General features: G+C 50.4%; 1 protein-coding gene across 2 annotated transcripts in view; it reads right to left on the bottom strand.

Annotated features, from left to right (window-relative positions):
• The window catches only part of PEX6 (peroxisomal biogenesis factor 6), an 846,859-nt gene that overhangs the window by 567,335 nt on the left and 261,810 nt on the right, over window positions 1–17,714 (bottom strand). For both annotated transcript variants that reach the window (XM_069608918.1, XM_069608917.1), the window contains exon 5: window positions 8,299–8,435. In XM_069608918.1, the coding sequence (XP_069465019.1) occupies window positions 8,299–8,435 (137 nt within the window). The remainder of the gene's footprint in view (window positions 1–8,298; window positions 8,436–17,714) is intronic.

Genomic DNA, 17,714 nt, shown 5'->3' with positions numbered 1-17,714 from the left:
ATTTAATGCAGACTCAGTCCCAGATCAGGGCATCATCTGGGAGGCGTTTAAGGTTTATCTGCGTGGTTGTTTTATTTCCAGGGAGGGCGGGGTGCTTAAGGCTGTAAGGAGATCTATGCGAGTCCTTGAAGACCAAATCAGGGAAAAGGAGAATTTGCAGTGTGAAATCGATACCCCTGAGCTCCGTCGGGAGCTGCTGTCCCTTAGGGAGGAATTACTGCGCCTGGCTGCTAGTGAGGAGAGATATCTTGGGGACCCTATCCTGGCCCAGAGATACGGTGAAGGGGATCGCACGAGTAAGACCCTAGCATGGGCCATTCGGAAGGAACGTCAGCCCACCGTGATATCCGAGGTCGTGGGGCGCGATGTTGGCTTGGTTAGAGACCTAGAGGGGATCAATGCAGAATTCTGCAAGTATTATAGTCCGTTATATACGTCGCGACCGCACCCCGGGCATGATGTGCTGACCAGGTATCTAGATGAGGTGGCACTGGGTTGGCTGGATCCGGAACAGGACACCTTGCTTAATGATCCTATCACGGAAGAAGAAATCCTCAAAGCCATTAAATCTCTTCCTAACGGTAAGGCCCCCGGGCCAGATGACATAACAGCGGAAATCTATAAAGCGTACGTGGACTTAGTGCTTCCCCATTTATTCAAAATGTACGACAGCGCTTTCTCGTGTGGGTCTCTCCCAGAATCCACTAGATCTGCCCTAGTGACTGTGCTCCTCAAGCCCTGGCGTAAACCCCGAAATATGTCCTCTTATCGGCCATTGTCACTTATTAACACCGACAATAAAATCCTTGCAAATATTCTCACCGACCATATCCTACCTCACATGTCAGCTTTGGTCCTTCCAGACCAAGCTGGTTTCATCCCTAGTCGTTCCACCCAATTTAACCTGAGGCGATTATTCACCTTAATGCACAATGTTAACCCAGAAGTCCCAATAGCCATAGCGGCGCTTGACACGGAGAAGGCCTTTGACTCCATCGAGTGTCCCTTCCTCTTCGAAGTCCTTTGCTGGTCTGGGTTCGGACTGAGGTTCATAGAGTGGGTTAAAATATTGTATACCGCCGTAGGGCGGCAATATGCACCAATGGCACAGTTTCGGAATACATCTACCCTACACGGGGGACTCGCCAAGGGTGCCCTTTCTCACCTGTCCTGTTTGCTCTGGCCATGGACCCACTGGCGTGTCACATCCGGGAGCTGCATGAGCACAGGGGCGTAACGGTGCGCACGCATCGAGCAGTGATATCCTTCTATGCCGACGATATCTTCTTGTTCGTTAAGCATCCTCGGCAAAACTTAAATCCTCTGACCCAAGAGGTGGTCAGGTTTGGCGAATTGTCAGGTCTCAGGATCAATTGGACTAAGTTAGAAGTTCTCCCCCTGACCGCCTTTGGGCAACAGCTTTATGTGGGAGACAGTTTTTGATGGACCCCGCAGGGGATACGCTATCTAGGAGTGAGGGTTTCCCCCACGCCAGATGCCCTATACAGGGAGAATTACATACAGACCCTAGAGGAATTGGAGCAGTTGGTGGAGGCCTGGATATTACTTCCTATATCCCAGGCGGTTCGCATTGCTTTGTCCAAGATGGTTATCCTCCCTAAACTACTCTATATCTTTAACAACGTCCCACTATAGCTCCCGACATGCTTTTGGGTTTGTGTTAGGAAATTGATGACAAAGTTAGTCTGGGCCGGTAAGCAGCCCAGGGTAGCGTATGATACCCTTGCCCGGCCATATGACCAGGGTGGCTTGGAATGCCCCGACATGTTTTTATATTATCTCTCAGCGCAAGCACAATAAATTGCCGGTTGGAGCTCCCCGAGTCCTGATACCCCACACAACCACTTAGCAGCAGCAATCACTTTCCCCAACGCACTTCTGGGGCTATTATGGGGTAGTAGGGGCCCTGTCCCGAGGGGGGAGAGCCAACCTCTGGCAGTGACATGTAAAACCTGGGACAGAATCTGCCAGTTGCTCGGATCCACTCCCCCGATACCTGCCCTGTTTCCCGATTTACAATATAGTTGGGGTACCATTAACACATGAAAAATCCTTTAAGGAATTGTATTCAGGGTTGTGGGTGCAGACTCTCTATGACTTAGTCCATAATGACCAGATGGCGTCCTGGGATGAACTTCGGTGCAGAGGAGTGCATAACTCAGTGTGTTTACTTTATTACTTTAGGCTTCGGGGTACACTTAAAGATATCTGGCCAGACTTTCCCCGAGCTCCTTCCCCTCATCCGGCCCCGAGCCTAATTATTCAGCAGCAATCATCTGGTAAACTGGTGTCTACTATATACAAACTGATCAGGGGAGGTAGGGCGTGTGGTAATCGTAGGCATGAACATATATGGCACTCCGCCCTTGGAGCGCCTCTGAGTGAAACCCAATGGAGGGCAATTGGCAGGCAAACTCACTATATATCCCTGAACGGCCATTATAGACTACTTCAGTTCAAATTCATCTATCAGTCATACTACTCCCCCGCTGCCCTTAATAGGTTCTTCCCTGGGAAATCATCTGCATGTAAGAGGTGTGGGTACACAAACAGGGACTATTACCATGTCGCTTGGTCCCTGCATTAGGCCCTACTGGTCTAACAGAGGCGGTAATGAGTGTGATGCTACCCTCGCCGCGTACTTACTCCCCTGGAGTTTTGGTTGTTGGCTCTGATAGAAGATGGCACCCGTTTGGAAAAGAAACTGTTAAGTATGGCCTCTGTGTTGGCCATGTATCTTATAGCTAGATTCTGGGGAAGATCTAACCCGCCCACCGTTGCTAAATGGCTGGAAATCATGAACACCACTGAGCAAAGAGAGACTGAATACATCTACGCACTTCCTCCTTCTGACCGCCCTCTTGACTACTGGCCCCCCCCCCCCGAGACAATACATGGCAGATATGCCCTTAACGGCGCAATCTCCTGCCTCCTCCTCGGTCTATGCTCAATAATACAAGCCGTGGATGGATGACCGACCATCTCGGACTCTGAGGGGGGCTGGAGTGAACATTTTCTTCTCTTGCTGTGCATTATTGACTGTCTGGAGCTGTTTGTTCATGCTTGCCACTGGTGTTTTTGTTGTGTCTGGGCTGGGAGGGTGGGTGGTAGAACCTGTGGGCTGGAGGTAACCTTTCTGTTTGCTTGTTATTCGAATGTTCAATAAAGAAAGTTTAAAAAAAAAAGTTTCTTTGCAGCGGGTTGCAGCTCTGTCTTTTTAGCGCCCTTTTCAGGCACCAGAAGACGACAATTTTGCTGGTTGGATTGTCGTCACTTGCAAGGTCCAGCACTCTGATGAGGGGACTTTTCAGACTCGATTCACGTCTCTGGAGGACGTGCAGGATGCCACCAATGTTTAAGCTCAATTCGGAATTCGGAAGACCCTGCACCGCACGATGGCTGAAGGTCCCAGGATATTGGGGTATTGCAGCCGCCAAGGTCGCAGCACGACGTGGGACAGCTCAAAATGCAGGTCTTCTTGAGTCTAGATAATCACGCCAGGCTCTGGGTAGGGATCGTCCTTTTGGGATTCCAAGGTCGATTGGAAGGAAGGGTAACACAGCAGGCTCTCCAGTCGTGGGAAATCACTACGGCCGTTGTTTCTTCGTCTTATTCGGTTTCATCTCCAGTGGTCGACTTGTCAGCAGCTTCCACGTTTTTATCAGGAAACACAGCACACCCTTCTGCATTCTCTCCCTGCATTTTACAGTAAGGGCGGTCTGTCTGTCCAATTAGGACAGCCAGCCCGTACCTTTAAGGCACTCCTCCCTTGCTTCCTGCCTTTCCAGACAATCTGGAGCCTGGGTGGGGGGGGGGGGAGAAATCACAGGATTCCTGCCGAAGACAAAACAGCCACTGAGTTTGTTCCCACCTAGAATGGCAGGGGAAGACCTCAGAACCAGTAGGCACACAATAAACGGTGAAAAAAGAAGGAAGGAGCCCAACATTTTGGCAAAATGGTGGTCCTTCTGTGCATTACCGTGACTGAATTAACAACCTGCGAGTAATGAAGACTAAACAATCATAAAAGTAGTTACACTGTCACCAGCCATTCAAGGAAACTTGCAATTGTATCAAGTTATCTAGTCAAAGCAAAAAGTTCTGCGTTTGACAGAGGTCAGGAAAACTTATCATAGATATGAAAATCTTACCCAATACCAGCACTGATCACAATGAATTCCAGAGGGATGACCTGCAGCAATCGATTGGCCAAAACCTTAACCTGGATCTTATCCTTGCTGTTAATAAGCAAAATGGGTCTTTAGGAAAAGTGTTCAGTAGGGGGTTTATCTTTTTTGAGAATGATCACTATGGTAGCTCCTGTGAGGTTCAGGGATAGTTTGCCTTGTTCCCTACTTTTTGAAAGAGTTCAAGCATAGGCTTTGTAAAATGATTGCGGAGCTTCTTCCATACGTCAACCAGGAACCCATTCTGTCCCAGTGCTTTCCCGGGTTGAGGTCCGAAATTTCCTGAGCAATCTCCTCCTCTGTAACATCACGATCTGGATCCAGTCATTGCTGTTCCATGATTCGGGGCAGCTGGAGACCGTCTATAAAGTCCAGATCACACGGGATACGGGACGCACTCCATCTCTTTATCGTTTTTTGCTGTGTCCCCTTTACCATCTTCTAGCTCTCTGACATATCATTGAACCTCATCCCATCTTTCAAGCGATGCTATCCATTTCCAAGCTTTGTCCCCTACTTCATACAGGAGGCAAATCATGGCAATATGTGCTTGGCACAGGTTGTTAAGAGCAAGATTCTGATACTTTTCTTTGGCCTTGAGAAGCAACCTATGTGTTGCTTCAGAGTTTGTGGAAAGTAACTCGTTTTATAAACGCATACGGTCTGCCTCTGCTACTTTCATGTCTCTCAACCGCTTTTTGTGGCACGCCGCGAGCAGCAGCTATAAGGCCCTCCCACAGTACTGTTGCATCATGGGGGGGTGATGTTCCCACAGAATGTCATACACCAGGTTCCCTACTATCTCACCCCTGGTGATCTTTATGGGAGCAAAGGAAAAATTGAGTCAGACGCATTTTAGTCCATCTCCACAGAAGAGAAGGGGCAAACATTTCAATTCTCTTTCTCTGTGGGGTGTTACATAGGTGGACAGGTTGGTGGGAAAACTTAACTGGAACTCCAGGGAAATCACAACCATGTCCCTTCCTCTCACTACATGATCTTGGGGACAAACAAGATGGTAGTGTTCCCTTCTACAAATCGCCTAAGGGGAAGAACTGCCCGTCGGGTTAAGGGATGAAAAGTGATCTCCATCCTGTAATTTGGGGATTTGTAAGGTGGATCACTCTCTTCTCCTGGGAAAAGGGTTTGGTCGGTGGAGAGGAGGATATTAGCTGATTCCTTGTAGTGTAGTTTTGTCAGGGGGCTCAGTTTTGAGAAATGTTGTTCTCTAATATGGTGGGGTCCCCAAACTTTTATCAGTTGAGTTGTATCGCCCTCTGGCACCATATGTGAGACCGGCATGGTATCAAGAGAGAGACAGACCCAGAAGTAACAGTTTGAAAAGCTTTATTATCAGACTTTGTGGGGTTGGTGTAATGCCTATCTGGCCATAACTCTAAGGGGGTTGGTTCCCTCAACTGATGTTCTAAGGGCCGTCGATGTCCGTAAGTCCAAAACCAAAGTTAGTCTGTGTCCAAACCTATGCTTGCCCTCACTCTTAAACCAAATGTGATAGGGAATCTTCTTAAAGGAAAAATGGTGATTCAAAAGAAAACGTAAACCACATCTGGTTCCAAGTAGTTTTACCAATAGGGTGTCATTCTGCCAGTTCAAAATAGCTCAACTCAAAAGGGTCGCCTTTGGAACCTTCCACGTAAGGCTCTTGCAGCAAACCAATGTAGTTCACAGGGTCTCTGGGTCTCTTGGGGTTCCCTTCCCAAGCTCCGATCTTTCCAGTTCCAAACAAAAAGACACAGTTTGTTAGGCCTTTTAGGGTTCCCTTCCCCAAGTCTAGGCCTCTCTTCACAAAGTCCTGCAATGTCTTTAGTGAGCCTGTTAGGGTTCCCTTCCCTAAGCTTCAACTCCTCTGCGTCAAAAGATTCAGTTTCTTACTTTACAATTCAACTGAGGATTCACAGTTCTATTTAGATCTCCCACGGTTCCCTTCCCCAAGCATAGGACCCTCCTCCCAAAGTTCAACAATGCCTCTTGTGGGCCTCTTAGGGTTCCCTTTCCCAAGCCTAGGACCCTCTGGTCTCAAACAAATAAAAGGTTCCTCTCATCAGGATATACCATTCACTGTACAGTTCTTTCACGGGGTAGTATCAGAGACTAACGAGAACACCGGGTTCTTTGCTCCTCCCAGGCATGACCTCTGTGACCTCTTACCCTGCTCCTTATTCTCTGGCACAGTTTCCTCTTCTGTGCCTTTTTCGCTGTGTGCTTTCTTTGTTGTGTGCCCTGCACACCTTTTCCTGTTGTGCACCCTTGCACCTGCTTTTCACCAGTGCCTCTTGCACACTTCTCTTTACTTTGCACGCTCTGCGTTTCCTTTGGGTCACTTGCACCCCTTTCTCAGTTTTGGGTTGCTCTCCCCCTCTCATGATTATCCATTTTATTTTCACTGTCTCTTTCAGGTCGCTTGTGCCCCTCTCATTCTGTTCGGGTCACTCGCACCACCACTTAGCTGCATTTGTGCCGCCAGCGCACTTGCTCAGTCTTCCTTTTCATCCGTGCCTCAAGCGCACCTTTTCTTAGATTCTGCTTTCTTTCTCTTGCTGCTTTCCAGTTTTCACTTGCTTCGCTTTGCCATTACCTTTTTTGCTGTGCTTTGCTTTCTTCCCACTTTCACTTCCCCGGGCGTTCTTTCTCTTACAGCGCTCCTGCTCCAGCCACCTGCACACTACTGAGTTTCTCTCTCTCTCTCTCTCTCTGCTTCACGAAACTCATTCACAGTAGCGCAGTGCCGGCAAGCAGGTCAAGTAAGTTCACAGGGGTTTGGATTGAGGTCAGAATATCACCACATGCTCCTCAGACACACCTGGGACCAACACATGTCTCTGGGGAACGAGCACTGACCTAACCAAGGCCGATAGGCTGCCTTCCGTCCGGCTCCCTGGAGACACAACTCCCTCAACACGCTGCAGCCCTTCACACACACCGGGCAGGCGTCTCAGCGTTCCGTTGTCCACTGGTTCGGGTTACTCTCCTTGCTGCCTTCTGCTCCTTGGCCTCCTGGTTCCATCCAGCAACCCCTGCCCGCTCAATGATCCTGGCATAATCATCCTTTATACACTGTAGGTGAGAGTTAATGGGAGTTACGTGTGCACAGTTGGGGAAAAGTGCCTGACGTTGCCTGACTATTAGTGGGACAATTTAAAGGCATTAGGTGGTAGGCCTCACTGTGTCGGTTGTGGCTATGGGAAATCATTATTCTAGGTCGCCTCTTCCTTGTCCCAGTACTTGTTGGAAATGGGGAGGGGGCGATGGGGTGTGAATGAAAAAAAAAACATATGGGCTGAGGGAGTGTGGCTGGGCTTGGGGAATACATTGGTCCATTAACCTATCATTGCTACGCTTCCTTCAAACTAAACAATAAATAATGGTAAGAAATCAATAAAACTCTACTTCTCTTAAGGTATACCACAAGGTGTCTACAAATGACATGTACACTACAAATGGCCATAACAGAACGACACTCCACACCACTTTCAGCTGACAGAAAGACGTCCCACATCACTTTAAGCTGACCGAGACACCCGCCCCTCTTTCTGCTGATCCAGAGACACTCCACATCCCTTTCAGCTGATCCAGAGACACTCCACATCCCTTTCAGCTGATCCAGAGACACTCCACATCCCTCAGCTGATCCAGAGACACTCCACATCCCTTTCAGCTGATCCAGAGACACTCCACCCCTCTTTCAGCTGATCCAGAGACACTCCACATCCCTTTCAGCTGATCTAGAGACACACCACCCCTCTTTCTGCTGATCCAGAGACACTCCACATCCCTTTCAGCTGATCCAGAGACACTCCACATCCCTTTCAGCTGACCGAGAGACACCCACCCCTCTTTCTGCTGATCCAGAGACACTCCACATCCTTTTAGCTGATCCAGAGACACCCACCCCTCTTTCTGCTGATCCAGAGACGCTCCACATCCCTTTCAGCTGACAGAAAGACGTCCCACATCACTTTAAGCTGACAGAGAGACAAATACAGCACTTCATATAGTCAGCAGCACAGAAAGTCTCCTCTTCAGTCATTTCCCCAGAAGCCCAGCAGACTAGAGTTTGCACTGCAGTTACCTGTCCTTGATGTGGGGCTGAAGAATGCTGCAGATCTGATCAACCACATCAGAGAGACTAGCAGGAGAGAGGCTGCTCCAGAAAACGTGTCCATCTGGGGAGGGGAACGAAGGAACAAAACTGTGTGTGGGACCAGCCTAGCAGAGACATAGAAACAAAAGGAAAGGCAATTAAAGAAAAGCATGTGAATCTATAAAATGCACAATGGGGGAGGAGCAGAATCTCAAAAACAATGAAAGTGCCAACAAGAACCAAGCAAAAGGGGCTACAACCAAGTTGTTAGGAGTTTTTTTTTTATAGTGCCCAGCCACTGAAACACCCTAGAGCAGTGTCTCAGCTCTAGGAATTCTCCACCTGTCTTGCCCTGGGTTATAACGATTCTCAAACTCTGGACACCTTCAGGTCAGCCAAAAGAAACGTGAACTACAAGTGTTGCTAAGTTAACAGTGTGCTTTTTCTCACTATGCTACAAATTCAAACGTTTCAGTCCATGAAGCGTTTATCACACAAGAGCTCAAATATGCTGCCAGTAATCTGCCCACGATTGTAAAACAGCACAGCGTTTTAAGCTTTTGGCCAGCACTATGAATACATTAAGAAAACAAGCACATTTACCATTGTGAGACTAAATTAGGGAATGCTTGCTGGAAAAGGATAGGGTGGTGCACCCTGCATAGGTGTTCTTTGCAGTTCACTGTATTGCCACTGTCCAGAAAAGAGTAACTAATGTTCCAGAAACCCAATTAAATGTCAGACCCATTTTGGATCTTCATTGCTTTGCAAAAGGTATTCAGTCGGTGGTGGCCACCCAACTAGGCACCCACTGGAAACACAGCCTACTTATGGAGCCTTAACCGACATGCCCGTCAATAAACCTACCACTCAAGATCAGCTTCTTACCACCTGAGACCGCAACGGAAGGTAGCCCTGATCCTCCCATTTCACTGTAACATTCAAAACCCTTGGCCACAGAAAATGTCTGCACTATCTAGAAGCCAGTTTAAGCAGTCCCTCACATCTTGCACACTTCTGACAAACGTCCCTTCATGTGGAGTGTCTGGGATATCACACTTTTGCCTCTACTGTGTACCACGCATATGGTTAAACTGGTGAAGATTCCTGACAATTATGGTCTTCTTTCTCTCATGTTCACGGATAATACCCAAATGCATATCAAACTACAAATGCAACCGGGTGTTCCCAGTAAGTGCTGGATTGCACTACTCTTATCCATTCCTGGAAGAGCTACAACTCTCTCTACTACTGCTGCCAAAGCTCTTGATCACTGGAAACAGTAATCGCACAAATATCACAGTCAATGAATTTCCTTTCTTCTCCCCCACACCCCCAACCATAACAAATCAGAAAATCCTACATTAAGTCCCACTGAATGTCACCCTATCCTTCATGTTTCCAGCTATAGTACGATACAAAAATGCCTTCAACCTGCCACTCTTGAAAGGGATACTGGCCTTACGGATTCTGTCTCATTAGATCCTGCTAGACCTTGCAGTGTTCATGGCTCTTTTGATAAACTGCAACAGCACCTGTGCAGGTGATAAGCTACAGCGGGCCTCATTACGACCCTGGCGCTAAGTGACAAACGATGGCGGTAAATGCTTACCGCCATCGTTTTCCGCCAGGTCCGATCATGACTCCTGACCGTAAACTACGATGCCAATAGCGGCATCGTAGTTAACGCTGCCGCTAACTGCGCTAAGGGTGCGCGCACGCGACCGCCCACACCGTACTTAGCGCCATGGCGGAAAGGCACGCAAATGCCGACCCAAGCGGACATGCACCTAACGCCATCACCGAGGCCGCAAAGTACCTTACCGCCATGGTGCAAATAACGCCATCGCGAACCAACCGTAAAGGGCCAATTCAAGTGAATGCAGCTGCCACAGGTGCACAGAAACAGCACAGGTGAAGGCAATACAGACTCAGGGGAGTACAAAAAGAGCACACCCCACCCCTACCCACACCCAGTCACACTCCACAATGATGCCAATACGACTAGCAATGTTGGGGCTGGAGGACCTGATAGCAATGCATGTGCTACTACAACAGCAACAACAACAACAACAACAGGCAGCACAGAGGAGACGCAGGAGGAGAAGGAGGGCAAGGCAGGCCCAGCAAGCCCCACCAGCACAGCCAGTGCCACCACGCAGGCAGCCCCCAATCCCACGCATCAGAGCCAATCCAAACAACCTCACTGCTGAGCAGATCCACACCCTGTACCGTTTGGACCGGGACACCATCACCGCCATCGTAGACATGATACACGATGACATCGTCAGCATGATAGAAAGTCCAACCGCCATCCCCCCCCTACTGAAGGTAGTGGCTGTACTCCACTTCCTGGCCACAGGCACCTACCAGCACACAGTGGGGCACCTGCATGGCATTTCACAACCATTATTCTCACGAACACTCATCCAAGTGCTCGATGCCCTCCTCAAGCACACAGACGACCACATCTCATTACCACGGACTGCCCAGGAGATTGCAAACACCAAAGTGGGTTTCCATGCACTAGCCAGCATACCCGGTTGCATTGGTGCCATCGACTGCACCCATGTGGAATTGGTGGTTCCACGTGCCATGGAGGTACCGTACCGCAACCGGAAACAGTTCCACTCTATCAACGTGCAAATGGTCTGTGACTCCAACAAGATCATCACACATTGTTGTGCCCGATTCCCCGGATCAACCCATGATTCCATGATCCTGAGGAACTCCACAATACCACGCTACATGGAGCGACATGCAGGCCCAAGATCCTGGCTACTCGGTGAGTGCTATGTCATGGAAGTGGGCATGGGAATGACGTACCAGTGCATACTCCACCTGGCAGAAAGGGGGGGGGGGGATGCATACTCCACCTGGCAGAAAGGGGGGGGGTGATGCATACTCCACCTGGCAGAAAGGGGGGGGGGGTGATGCATACTCCACTGGCCTGTGAGTAACACAGAGAACGGATACAGAGGAAGGGCACTCACAATGCACAAAACCCCTCTGCATACATAGGGTGATGGCATGCAAAACAGGCCATGGCAGCAATGAGCATATACTGGTTGCATAGTGTGAATCAATTAGTGCATGTAGAAGTGAGCCAAGGTAACAGTACCATGCCAGCCATGGTGGAACATCATGTTCCTGATCAGACAACATGACTGACACATACATTCTCGCCTACATACAGGTGATGCAGCCTACCCCCTGAAGAGGTGGCTCCTCACGCCAGTCCGGAACCCGCAGAACCAGCACGAGGAGGACTTCAACCGTGCACATACACGTACTCGTGTGGTCATAGAGCAGACATTCGGCCTCCTGAAGGCACGGTTCCGAAGCCTCAGCAGGTCTGGTGGGGCACTCCTGTATGGCCATGAGAAGGTGGCAAAGATCGTCATGGCATGTGTCATGCTGCACAATATGTGCGTCAGACGGAATGTGCCCCTGCCCCCTGACGCAGAACTGCAACCACCTGACGATGAGGATGAGGATGAGGAGGGTGCAGATGGGGCGCCACCACATGGAGGAGGCGATGTACAGGAGGGGCGTGCCATGCGCCAAAGTATCATCAACCACTGCTTCTAGCACACACGGCTGGTGTTCATCGCATGGAGACTGCACTTGGGGCACTGTGTGTCTCTGGGGCATGCACACTGTGGACTGTACACCAATAAAGCACACATACGCAATGAAAATGTCCACACATTTCCTTTTTTTGAAAGAAAAAAGTGTATTGGAACCATGAACTGTCGTGTCACACCCCCTCCCACCTCCCCCCTGCACACCCCAACACACCCCCTCCCACCTCCCCCCTCCCCCCTGCACACCCCAACACACCCCCTCCCACCTCCCCCCTCCCCCCTGCACACCCCAACACACCCCCTCCCACCTCCCCCCTGCACACCCCAACACACCCCAAGTAGCTGTCAACAGATGCCTGTGACAGTGTCCACAGGCCGTCACAAGCCCCCTCTCCCGGCACCCGGGGCACCCCTGGCTGTGGAGCGCAGGTTGCGTCCGGAACGGCGCACAGGGCTGCTCTGCGCAGAACTGGCAGTGGAGGATGTCCCTGGCTGCTCCTGTGCATGCACGTCCTGTCGTGTGTGGGTGAGGCCAATGACCGCACGACGCAAGGCCGCAAGTTCTGCACAGATGTCCCTGGACATGGCCTGCATGGCATCCCTCAGGGTGGCAGTGCTCTGCGCCACTTCCGCCCTTAGTGTCTCCGTGGCCTGTTCAATGCTAAACCTAGCCCCCACACATTCCGCTGCATGCTCATCCAGCATTGCGGACAGTTGATGCTGCCGTTGAGTGATGTCCTCGAGGGACCGCTGGCCGTGCTGGCCCATGGCCAGTGCAGGTGGAGTGATGGAGGGGCTGGTCCCCTCCTGTGGAGTGTGGACAGGGCATGGGGTGGAAGGCCACTCCTCTGCCTCAGTGTGCCCCTGTGTGTCGCCCACATGGGGGCTGGCGTCTGAGAAACAGGGGGAATGTAGTTGGTCAGTGGGGCTTCTGACCTCCTGCTCCATGTCCGAGTCAGAACATGCAGCTGTTGCAGCTGTCTCCCCGATGTTGCTGCTGGCCGCTGACCCCCTGCCTTCTGTGGCAGGCAATGTCGGTGGAGGTGGAGCAGCAGCTGCTGGCCTGCTGCCAACAGGGGTGCTTGCCGGTGGGACCTCCGGTATGCCTGCAGTGGGACCTGCTTGTCGTGGGGTCTGCCTCACTGCAGCTGAGGTTGAGGGTGCAGGGAGGTTGTTGGTGGACTTCGCCCTCTTCGGCGCAGGGGTCTCCTGGTCCTCTGGGTGTGATTCTGTGCCTGTGGTGGAGCAAAGGTGGGAGGGCGTTATTGATGGGTATACGGACTTTTGAATGACAATGGTTGACATTATTTTGGCCAGTGGATGAGGCAGATTTCAGGCAGTGCCATGCAGGTTGTCTCCTTTTGGTGTGGCATGTGGATGCAGGTGTGCGGGTGCCAGCAGTGTATGCAGGGTGGTGCTCGCATGTGGCTATGGGCAGTATTGATTTGTGTTGCATTTACACTCTAGGGCAACCTTGTGCTACACATGATTGGACTGCTGTGACTATGGCATGTCTTGTATGAGGCACCTACCTTCATCGCCTGATGTCGGGGCTCCCCTTTCCATCCCTCCAACGCCTTCGATGGATTCCATGCCGATGGTGGCAGCACAGATCTCCTCCCACGGTTGGAGTTTCAGGGGGGATTCTGACCCTCCACCGGTTCCCTGGGCAAGGTTGCGGTTTGCCGAGATGACGGCTCTGACCCGTATGCGCAGGTCAACCCAGCGTTTCCGGCACTGCTGTGGGGTGCGGGGTACGGTCCCCACCGCGCTGACGCGCTCAGCCACCAGGGCCCAGATGGCCTTCTTCTTCCCGATTGCTGTCCGGCTCATTTCAGGGGAGAAAACAACACCTGCGTTGTCCTGCAGGGTCTCCGCTAGCATGCAGAGTTCCTCCCGGCTGAATCGCTCCTGGCGCAGGCGGTCACAGGCCTTTTTCACGCATTTCGGCATTTTCGGGAACTTGGGTGGGTGGGTGTTTTGTCGGGACAGGTGTCAGGGTTGGGTCTGGTGTTGTTTGGTAGGATGGCGATGGATTGTGTTTTTAAAGATGGCCGACGGGCTGCTTCCCGTTCCGGCGCGATGACGCTATTTCCGGTTTGGCCTTTTACGGCCACCGTAAATTACGGTGGCCGTAAATTACGGTGGCCGCTACTTACGCTGGCGGATGGGCACCTTGCTCGCTTAGCGATGGCGGTAGGGGCCTTTTCCGCCATGGCGTTATTTGCATTACCGCCATGGCGTAATGCTCGTGCGCGATGGGTCGTGATGTGGCGCTCTTTACGCCATCGTCCCACGGCGTAAACGCTCATTACGCCATGGCGTTAATGACGGGCGCTTACCGCCAGGGTCGTAATGAGGCCCAGCATGTTTTAAATCATGCAGCCATGGCAATTTACCACCTTAACATAACCCTGCATTAAGTGTTCTGTATTTGCCAACTCTTAAGAGAAATTCTCTACACTTTACACAGAGTAGCATACGCACATGGGTAGGGTACGTTTCCATTCTGTTGCAACTCGACCAACCAGCCAGCCGCACAAGATCGGCTACCCAAAATAAACAGGCTCGTAACTCCATGAAGTACAAGCATTATGGAGGAAAGGGAAGGAAAACAGTTTTATTATTTTGCCAACAGTATGAGGACAGGGCAGAATGAAGAAATGCAATCAACATAAACATGATGCCCCTACCTGGCACAGTATTATCTATGTCAGCAAACCCTGTCCTTTCTTCATAACACGTTGCATCCCATGGAATCCTGCGTCTTGAAGTATCATCAGATAAACTCAGCCACAGTAGGGTATGGCGCTCTACTGCCTCAGGTCTGTCTTGAAATAGTCAGATCGATACACCGGACGTGAAGTTCTCTCAGTCCATTCCTCAGTCTATCCTCATGATCCCGAGGGTTAAGGTGAGGCAAGAAAAAAGCCCAACAGGTACTAAGATATGAGGTACAAACCAAAACGTTTCTCTGGGAAACAATATCTAAGAAGGACCTAGTGTCGGGAGTCCAATGTACAATCCTAAATCAAATCACAAGTTCCTTGTGTGTCTGTACAGAGGGAAATCTCGGTCTGAGGGTAGCTCTACGTGCCCCAGCAGGCTACTTTCTCTTTGTCTTGAAAATTGAGACATTGGGCCTTATTATGAGTTTGGCGGTAGCCGTGCCCTTATTAAGGGCACGGCTACCGCCAAACTCGCTACCGGCCCCCGCAAATGGGCCATTACGAGGTGAATGGTCCGGGTGCCGGTATGGCCGGCCTCCCAATCCCCATTCTGCCCTAAAGGCAGAATGGGGATTGGGAGGGCAGAATGGGCGTCGGGAGCATGGTTGCACCGTTAATAACGGTGCCAGTGCAATCACGAGTTCTGCTCGCAGGTGCCGGTCTGCACGCCTGGCCATACCACGCATGCAGTCTGGCACCGGCAAGCAGAACTCGTAATGTGGCGGAGAGGTAACAGCGGCGCTGGTAGCACTACCGGCGCCGTTGTTGCCTTTCCACCACATTCGTAATGAGGCCCATTGTGTACGTTTTGAAACACTTACCATGGCAAGTGCTGCATTGTTTCCCTCTTGCATGTTTTACCAAGGCAATAACTATAGCTTCCTCTCTTGCCCTATCTTTCTTCTGTGCAGGAATTACTGGCTCTCCCTCCACGCTCATGTCTCCCAAGGTATTCAAGAGGATTCAGAATGTATGCCACCCTCCATCCCTGTTCGCACCTGGTTCTATGTCATTTCACTGACATTATATCAAAAAAACAAATTGAATTTATATATCATACATTGCTCACCGTAATCGTATTTCTGATGCTTGTATCTGCTTAGATTCACGTGCTATTCATAGGCCGACATCTAGTGGAAGCTGCGTAGTATTACAGTTGTATTCGAAACTCAACAGGGCGTGCCAGTAATACTATCCCTAGTGTGACATCTATTGTACTATTGTACCCATGGTGTTTTATGCGTCGCGGTCCCTCAGATTGTTTCGTTTCTGACATGAGGTTGCATGAAGTGTAGCGCGAGTACAGGTGTAGTAAAGCAGATTATGGGCCTCATTATGAGTATGCCGGTCCGGTAACAACGGTGCCGGTAAGCTACTGGCGCCGTTGTTACCGGACCGGCATACTCCGAGTTCTGCATGCGGGTGCCTTCCTGACCACCAGGTCTGTGGTGGCGGGCAGAACGGCACCCACTTACAGACCTTGACGGTAGCACTCCATTCCCATTGGAGTCCAATGGGACGCGAATGGGAATGGAGAGTAATTTTTTCCGGCGCCCGGCAATGGGGGAATTACCGGGACCGCCGGGGCTATAATGCCCCGGTAAGTCTCCATTGCTGGGTGCGGGAAAATAAATAACTCAGGCGGCAGCCGTGCCATTTTTACCGGCACGGCTACCGCCGGGGTCATAATGAGGCCCTATGTATCAGATAAAGTCCAGAAAACATCTATGCACCTTCTAGTCCAAGGGGGAGGAAGGGTGGGCGCATGTGAATCTAAGCAGATACAAGCATCAGAAATATGATTACGGTGAGTAATGTATCCCTTCTGAGGCTTGTGAAATCTGCTTAGATCACATTCTATGCATATATTAGCAAGCAGTGTTTGCAAAAGGTGGTGGGTTGTGAGAAGGTACAGCGGCAAATAGATGTTTTAGTACTGCTTGTCCCACCTGGGAATCTGCTTTAGAGTGAGTGTCAATGCAGAAGTGCTGAGTAAAAGTGTGGATAGAGCTCCATGTAGCTGCTTTGCAAATGGCGTCCAGCAGGGCGTTTGCAATAAAGGCCAAGGTAGCTCCTGTACCCCTGGTGGAGTGAGCTCTTGGTGTGAGAGGCAGTGTTTTATTTGATATGGAGTAGCAGAGCTGTATGCATCTACTACATTTAGGTCCCACCCTCGCGGCAGGTTTGAAATAGGAGGGTGGAGTCACTTTTCTCCCTCCATGAAGGCCTTAATGACTGGGATTTTCCGCCAGGAAACCTTAGTTTGAGAAGTGGTGTATGCGGATAGAGCCTCTAGGTGAACTTTAATTGAGTTAAATTCTAGCCCCGAGTAAGTGAAGCGTGTAATGAAGAATGTGTGATGGAGTACATTCTACTGGGTTCATTTGTTTCGACTGGCACCATAATACAAATCTCTTCCACTTCTTAAAGTAACAGTGTCTAGTGTTTGGTTTACGTGCCTCCTTGAGGATTTCCATACACCTTTGAGGAAGATTTAAATGGTCAAACTCTATGACTTCAGGAGCCAAGCTGCCAAGTTCATAGACTGAGGTTGAGGGTGTAATGATGCCCCCCCGTGCTGTGGAAGCATGTTGAAGGGGCACAGGAGTTTGATTGGGTCGCACATCGCCAGTTTGCGCGGATGTGGATACCAAGGTTGTCTCGCCCACATAGGAGCAACTAGGATTAATGTTACTTGTTCTTTGTGCATTTTGTTCACCACTTTGCTCATCAGAGGAGTTGGGGGAAAAGCGTAGGCAAATTTCCCTGACCAGTTCAGCCACATTGTGTTCCCCATAGAGTCGTGTTGGGGAAACCTGCATGCGAAGTCAGGGTATTGTTTGTTTTGAACAAATCTAGAGAGGGGTAGCCCCATTGTGTGGAGATCCAGTCTACGATATCTTTGTCGAGTTGCCACTCGTGCTCTTCTGGTAGAGGATCTCTGCTTAGTGAGTCTGCTAGAGAATTGAGTTGATGTTAGCAACATGCCCAGTTTGAGTGCCCACTTCCAGATTTTTTGTGCTAACCTGGACAGACCTGGAGAGTGTGTGCCTACCTGCTTGTTTATGTAAAACATGGCAGTGGTACT

The sequence above is a fragment of the Ambystoma mexicanum genome, chromosome 4q (genome assembly GCF_040938575.1).
Source record: "Ambystoma mexicanum isolate Mex_15411 chromosome 4q, UKY_AmexF1_1, whole genome shotgun sequence".
Lineage (NCBI taxonomy): Eukaryota > Metazoa > Chordata > Amphibia > Caudata > Ambystomatidae > Ambystoma > Ambystoma mexicanum.
Note: the sequence above shows the minus strand (reverse complement) of the source record. Positions and strands in the feature narration are given on the sequence as shown.